The sequence below is a fragment of the Piliocolobus tephrosceles genome, chromosome 9 (assembly GCF_002776525.5).
Source record: "Piliocolobus tephrosceles isolate RC106 chromosome 9, ASM277652v3, whole genome shotgun sequence".
Taxonomy (NCBI): domain Eukaryota; kingdom Metazoa; phylum Chordata; class Mammalia; order Primates; family Cercopithecidae; genus Piliocolobus; species Piliocolobus tephrosceles.
The window spans coordinates 70,081,087-70,088,522 of NC_045442.1; the positions used below are offsets into that span (position 1 = coordinate 70,081,087).

Genomic DNA, 7,436 nt, shown 5'->3' on the forward strand with positions numbered 1-7,436 from the left:
TTTTTTTTAAGACAGAGTCTCGCTCTGTCACCAGGCTGGAGTGCAATGGCATGATCTCGGCTCACTGAAACCTCCACCTCCCTGTTTCAAGCGATTCTCCTGCCTCAGCTTCCTGAGTAGCTGGGACTATAGGCATGCACCACCACGCCCAGCTAATTTTTTGTTATTTTTAGTAGAGACGGGGTTTTGCCATGTTGGCAAGGATAGTCTTGATCTTTTGACCTCGTGATCCGCCTGCCTTGGCCTCCCAAAGTGCTGGGATTACAGGCGTGAGCCACCATACCCGGCCTCAAATATATATTTTTAATGGCCTTGTCTTTCCTGGTTTTAGGGCCTTTCCCACAATTTCTGATGGAAATACAGAAACCTTGCCATCATTCTTACTGCTGGTTTGCATCTTATTTATGGTATATCTGGGATTCCTTCTCATGAACAGAAAGATTCAGTGGCTGTTATATGCTTTGTCAATTTAATGTATTGCCCTGTCTTCTTTTTGATCAAAGATGGAGACTAAGACTGGGAATTATGACAGAAAAAGTCATATTTTTCTTTAAATGATTTTGAAATGTTAAAATAGGCCAATATGAGTCAAAGTGCAAATTTTTCGGTGTGTTGACCAAAAAAAAAAAAAGCCCAGGGAAAAGAGTGCAAATTTTATAGCTCCTAATTCTTTTGTTTGCCTAATGAACTGTTCCCTCTATTATATTGTTTTTATATGCTACAAAGTCCCATCTTCTGCAGTTATGGAAACAGTATAGCATATGTTTTAGTAATTATTTTATAATCTGTAGCACTTTTCACTTTTAAGTGCAATGAATAGTCCAGCTTCATTCACTGTATTACTGATATGCTTCCATATGACCTTTTTTTTTTTTGAGATGGAGTTTCGCTCTTGCTGCCCAGGCTGGAGTGCAATGGTGCGATCTCAGCTCACTAGAATCTCTGCCTTCCCAGTTCAAGTGATTCTTCTCCCTCAGCCTCCTGAGTAGTGGGGATTACAGGTGCCTGCCACCATGTCTAGCTAATTTTTGTATTTTTAGTAGAGATGGGATTTCATCATGTTGGCCAGTCTGGTCTCGAACTCCTGAGCTCAGGTGATTCACTTGGCTTGGCCTCCCAAAGTGCTGGGATTACAGGCATGAGCCACTGTGCCCAGGCTCCCCCCCCACCTTTTTTTTTTTGAGGTAGAGTCTCACTCCATCACCAAGGCTAGAGTGCAGTGGCACAATTTTGGCTCACTGCAGCCTCTGCCTCCCATGTTCAAGCAATTCTCGTGCCTCAGCCTCCAGAGTGGTGGGATTACAGGCACGCACCACCATGCCTGGCTAATTTTTTTGTGTTTTAGTAGAAATGGGGTTTCGCCATGTTGGCCAGGCTGGTCTCAGACTCCTGACTTCAAATGATCTACTCGTCTCGGCCTCCCAAAGTGCTGAGATTATAGGAGTGAGCCACCCTGCCCAGCCTGAGACTACTTTTTGATGGAGCCCACTCAAAGGGATGAGGAGGCACGGCAAGAGATTTAAGCCACAAGTGGCTGGCTAAATAAAAGCTTAGTCAGAGCTGGGCGCACCCAGCACCAACAGGTGGCTCACACCTGTAATCCCAGCTACTTGGGAGGCTGAGGCAGGAGAATTGCTTGAACCTGGGAGGCGGAGGTTGCAGTGAGCCGAGATCACGCCACTGCACTCCAGCCTGGGCAACAGAGCGAGAGTCTGTCTCAAAAAAAAAAAAAAAAAAAAGAAATGCTTAGTTAGATTTGGGGATGCAGCCAAACCCTTCTATTGCTGTGGTTTGAACATACAGTCTAATGAGCAGGGAAACCATTAGCTCTTTCTGGGGCAGTGGAACAGGAAAGAATACCTTGGACCTTAGTGCTACTCTAGTTGTAATGTATTAATGAGTTATCACTAGAGAAGTTCCACAGTTTATCAGTATATTATCTATACCTCTATCTACATATCTATCTATATAGATAGATATATGTTAGATGCTTCAACAACTAGGGTCTACACTTAATATACTGAAATCTAAGGATGTGGCCAAGAAAAGCTGTAATTAGGCTGAATTTCATTGCCAAAGTTGTTCTTTTTTTATTTAATCCTTTAATAAAAGATGATCTTCATAAATTACAGAAAGTTTGCTTACCCTTTTTGACCTTTTGCAGAAAAGAACAAGAGGGAAGACCTCCAGGCTGGGTGCAGTGACTCATGCCTGTGATCCTAGCACTTTGGGAGGCCGAGGTGGGAGGATCACTTGAGCCCAGGGATTCAAGACCAGCTTGGGTAACATGGCAAAACCCCATCTCTACAAAAAAATAGAAGAAATTAGCTGGGCATGGTGTGTGTGCCTGTAGATTCAGCTACTTGGGAGGCTGAAGTGGGAGGATCGCCACTGCACTCCAGCCTGGGTGACAGAGTAACACCCTGTCTCAAAAACAGAAACTGAAAAAAAAAAAAAAAAAAACCTTCAAAAATATATCTAAGCCACATGTGGTGGCATGGGTCTGCAGTCCCAGCTACTCAGAAGGCTGAGGCAGGAAGATGGCTTGAGCCCAAGAGTTTGAGGCTATAGTATGCTGTGAGTGCACCTATGAGTACCAACTGGGCAACATAGACCCCTGTCTTTAAAAAAAAAAAAAAAAAAAAATCTGTTGGGCTGGGCACGGTGGCTCACGCCTGTAATTCCAGCACTCTGGGAGGCCAAGGTGGGCAGATCACCTGAGGTCAGGAGTTCGAGACCAGCCTGACCAACATGGAGAAACCTCATCTCTACTAAAAATACAAAATTAGCTGGGCGTGGTGGCACATGACTGTAATCCCAGCTACTCAGGAGGCTGAGGCAGAAGAATCGCTTGAACCCAGGAGGCGGAGGTGGTGGTGAACCGACATCACGCCATTGCACTCTAGCCTGGACAACAAGAGTAAAACTCTATCTCAAAAAAAAAAATTATGTTAAAATTTGATATAGTAGGCACTGACAGAAGAGGTCAAATGCAGGACTGATTTCTAAGCTTGCAATCTATCTAAATGCAGATGCTAATTTAGAGTGCATAATACATATTACATAAGTACAGACCTAGGTCAGGACTTAAATTTCATTATGTGCAATAAAAAGGTTAAGTGATGGTTAAGCAAGGTGTAGAATTATCCTTACCTCTCCTCCTAATGACATGAGCTCACATTGGCATTCCTTTGGTACTTTTACGTATAAAGTGGGCAGTTGTTTCTAAATGACTGTTGCTGGAGCCTCAGGCCTGCTTTGTGCTTGGTGCTTTCCAGACTTTCTCCTTTATTCCTATCACCACATAAGTACTCAGAAAAGAGCAGTGTAAACCAGGTGTTACATTTCCACAAGAGAAAGTAGAATCAGGAATAGCCACATGATACTTACTGAAATCTTCACTTTCCCTATAGAGAAAGCAAGCAACATGAATTTTCTGATTTGGGGCCCAGCCTGCTCTGTATACAGCAGCAACTCACTCACTGCAGGTTGGCGTTATTGGTGACAGAAATGTCTGCTAGGAGTCTTTTAATTATACTCTGGAGTGTGGAGGTGGAGTGCAAGGCTGCTTCCTTTATTGCTGCAAGTGTTATTTTCTATTACCTCAGGTTTCCTTTTGTATAATAAACTGCTTCTTGTTAAATAATGTCTTCTGCTTCATTATTTTTTGGGGGTGGGTGTAATAAAGTTGGAGATTTGTAAAAAAGTTTCAGGTTGGGTGTGGTGGCTCATGCCTGTAATCCCAGCACTTTGGGAGGCCGAGGCAGGAAGCTCACTTGAGCCCAGGAGTTCAAGAGTAGTCTGGGCAACATACTGAGACCCCATCTCTACAAAAAATAAAAAAAAAACCTAGCCAGCCGGATTTGGTGGTGTGAGCCTGTGGTTGCAGCTACTCCAGCAGCTGAAGCAGGAGGATCACTGGAGTGAGGCCAAGGCTGCAGTGAGCTAATCATTCCACTGCATTCCAACCTGGGTGACAGAACAAGACCCCAAATCCAAAAATAAATAAATAAAACGTTTGTTCATTTAACAAGTATTTATTGGTACTATTCTGGGCACTGGGGATTCAGCAATGAACAAGATAGACAACGTTCCTTCTTTCATGCTTACATTTTTAAATGGGTGTTAGGGATAGGTAAGGCCATAAACAATAAGACACTTCAGACTGTGATAGGTGCTATGAAGAAAACAGGTTGATGGTGGTGGGGTGGGAGAGGTCAGGGAAGCCCTTTGACATTAACTGAGACTTAAGGGAAGAAAAACAACCAGCCATGCAGAAATCAGTGGGAAGATTCCAAATATCTGTGATAAGTCATTTTTAACACACTACATTCACAAATGCAAATAAATGTTGCTCCTCCAAAGCAGTCATGAGCTACAGGCTTGTTTCTGCTTCTATTACCAAAAACATTTCTTGGAGCTTATTTGGAAATGCTGTGAGAATACGCTGCACATCTTTGGAATGAGTTTTTGTAAATAGCCAGAAGTAACTTGAGAACCAAGTCTGGCTGGGCGCAGAGGCTCAGTCATGTAAAGCACTTTGTGAGGGCGGGGCAGGAGGATCGCTTGAGCCTAGGAGTTCGAGACCAGTCCAGGCAACATGACAAAACCCCGTCTCTACAAAAAATAATTAGCTGGGCGTGGTGTCTTGCACCTGTGGTTTCAGCTACCCAGGAGGCAGAGGCGGGAGGATCGTTTGAGTTCAGAAGTTTGAAGCTGCAGTGAGCTACGAATGTGCCACTAGAGCTCCAGTCTGGGCAACCAAGAGAGACCCTGTCTCATAAAAAAGTCTGATGAAGCATCATAACTGAAGGTCCAAGTCTGTAAGACTGGCGAGAGGATTAAAAAAGACGATGAATGCCAAGTGTTTAAGCTTCATCCTATCAACTGAGATTGTTATAAATGAGCAAACGGTATCTAGTAGTAGCAGCAGTTGTTGTTATAAAATGAAAAAAGTCTAATTTTTCTTTGCGGCTTTATAGTGGTCCTATAGGTAGTGAAAAACAGTTCTTGCAAGGTTTATTAAAGTAAAACAATAATCTTTCCCAACCCAACATCTTAAAGTCTCAAAGTTTGATTCGCTCCCCCTCCCCCCACCCCGCCCTATGCCAATAAGCCCCTAGACCAAGCCGGTTACCACTAGAAGAGTGTCCACTTACTAGGGCCCTTTCGTGCATGTTCCCGGCCTCGTACTGCCCCCAGACTTCGGGGCCCGGAGCCCATCAAGGAGAAGCCTCAGTCGGCATACGAACCCAGAGTCTCCTCCTAATCTGCTGACGAGTACGAACCCGCCGCTGTTCGAACCCAGCATCGCCGCAGCCCCGGCCAAATAAAAGAAAGAAGTGGCCGCCAGCAAGCCACTGAGCGTTCCCAGAGCTCCGCGCTGATTCGTCGAGCCCGTAGGGATCTCGCGAGGTCACGCACGGAACTGCAAAGCCTGCCGGGAGCTGGGTGTGCGATGGCTACACCCAGCCTGCGGGGTCGCCTGGCGCGGTTTGGGAACCCTCGGAAGCCTGTGTTGAAGCCCAATAAACCTCTCATTCTAGCTAACCGCGTCGGGGAGCGTCGCCGGGAGAAGGGCGGTGAGCAGTCGGAGTCAGGAGGGCCCCGGAGCGGAAGCCGGAGCATGAGCGGGGCGGGTGGGTAGGAGGGCAGGAAGGTGGGTCTTCTTGTGACTGAAGGTGCCCCGGATCTGCCCCTCCAGAGGCGACTTGCATCACGGAGATGGCGGTGATGATGGCTTGCTGGAAGCAGAATGAATTCCGCGACGATGCGTGCAGAAAAGAAATCCAGGGCTTCCTCGATTGTGCCGCGAGGGCTCAGGTGACCGATGGCTCCTGGGGTGCTTTCTCAGGAAAAGAATGGGGGAGATACAAGTAATGATTCTCCCTGCCTTTTGCTAGGAAAGGCCTTTTCATTTATTTGGGAGGTATATTATTGATGCCAAAGTGGGAAAGGTTACAGTGTTGAAGGCTGTGCGATCTTGACGGATTTACTCATTGCTCTGAACTTTACCATTACTATACGTAAAATGAGGCTAATACCACTTTAAAGAATGTTGTGACTGTCAGATGAAGTAATGAATGGGAAGACCATTTTGAAAAATGTATATCGCTGCTCAAGTAGACATTATTGTCTGAAATAGAACTAAAGAGACTAAAACTAAATAATGACAATTGTTTGGTTTCCAGCCTAGGCTTAATTGCTAGCAGAGATTGTAGCTTCTGAGCATAGCCTCATTTGTAGGTCCCAACGCCCTTTTGTTGAAAAGTGGCTGACATAGATCTCTCCAGGCTGGTTAACATCTTCATGTGCTTTAGGGCATTGTGAGAACTATGGGCCTAGGTCAGGACAAACTTGATTTATTGATTGATTTTTTGGGTCAGATCTTAAAAGTCTGCACTAGACACACTGTAGAGCTGTCATTCTTGTTTGTTCTGTGTTTTCAGGAAGCCCAAAAGATGAGATCAATACGAGAGTCTGGGAGTTTACCTCCAAATAAATTGAATAAATTGTTACAGAGGTTTCCTAACAAACCTCACCTCAGCTGAAAATGGACAAGTATTTTCAATGACTGAAATATAGCTTCTGACAACTATGCGGAGGCATTTTACAGACATTGGCATTGCCATGCCCTCTTTGGAGGGTAGAAGAGACAAAACACTTTTTTCACCCTTTGGAATCATAGTATGGGTAGAAGTTATGATTTATCTTGAAATAAAATCCTCTGAAGAGCACTTGGCCTTTTGTTGTGAATTAGGTACTCTCTTCATTCTTGAACCCTGTTTCCTCCCCTAGACCCTGGAAATTCTTTCCTTCCTGATTTGCCCTAGGAGCAGGACAAATCCCGTTGTCTTTCCCTGCATTTGAAGTCTTTCACACCATTTAGTGCCCTTGCCTTTGGATGCAGTAAGGAAGCTGAAGTTTGCTATCATCTGTAAATACTTAGTGATTGCCTATTTTGTGCATAGCCCCTGCAAGGTGCTCTCTAAATAATCAAGTTAACAAACTGGTGACCTAGAGGTTCTGCAGATGTGTTTTATGTGACCCATGCAGTTAAAAAAAAAGTTTTAAAATTAGCTGGTTGCGTTCAAAAACAGGAAAAAAAGTCATTAAAATTTCACATTTTAGCTTTATTTATTTGTTTGTTTATTTAAGACGGAGTCTCGCTCTGTTGCCCAGGCTAAAGTGCAGTGGCGCTATCTCGGCTCACCGCTACGTCCGCCTCTCAGGTTCAAGTGATTCTCCTGCCTCAGCTTTCCGAGTAGCTAGGATTACAGGCACCGGCCGTCATGACGGGCTGATTTTTGTATTTTCAGTAGAGACAAGAGTTTCACCATGTTGGCCAGGCTGGTCTTGAACTCCTGACCTCAAGTACCACCCGTCTTGGCCTCCCAAAGTGCTGGGATTACAGGCGTGAGTCACCGTGCCCGGCC

The 7,436-nt window shown here is 44.9% G+C and overlaps 1 protein-coding gene across 1 annotated transcript; it reads left to right on the forward strand.

Annotated features, from left to right (window-relative positions):
- Positions 1-5,415: 5,415 nt before the first annotated feature.
- On the forward strand, positions 5,416-7,020 carry CHCHD1 (coiled-coil-helix-coiled-coil-helix domain containing 1). Its single transcript, XM_023204939.3, has 3 exons — positions 5,416-5,582; positions 5,705-5,823; positions 6,450-7,020. The coding sequence occupies exons 1-3, from the start codon at positions 5,459-5,461 to the stop codon at positions 6,549-6,551; spliced, it is 345 nt and encodes a 114-aa protein (XP_023060707.1). The 5' UTR covers positions 5,416-5,458; the 3' UTR covers positions 6,552-7,020.
- Positions 7,021-7,436: the final 416 nt, after the last annotated feature.

What these genes read in the sequence shown, in the direction of transcription:
- CHCHD1 (XM_023204939.3), top strand. Translation starts at nt 5,459, where the DNA reads ATGGCTACACCCAGCCTGCGGGGTCGCCTGGCGCGGTTTGGGAACCCT. An exon ending in GCGTCGCCGGGAGAAGGGCG is followed by an intron (nt 5,583 to 5,704) that starts GTGAGCAGTCGG and finishes CTGCCCCTCCAG; the next exon opens with AGGCGACTTGCATCACGGAG. An exon ending in ATTGTGCCGCGAGGGCTCAG is followed by an intron (nt 5,824 to 6,449) that starts GTGACCGATGGC and finishes CTGTGTTTTCAG; the next exon opens with GAAGCCCAAAAGATGAGATC.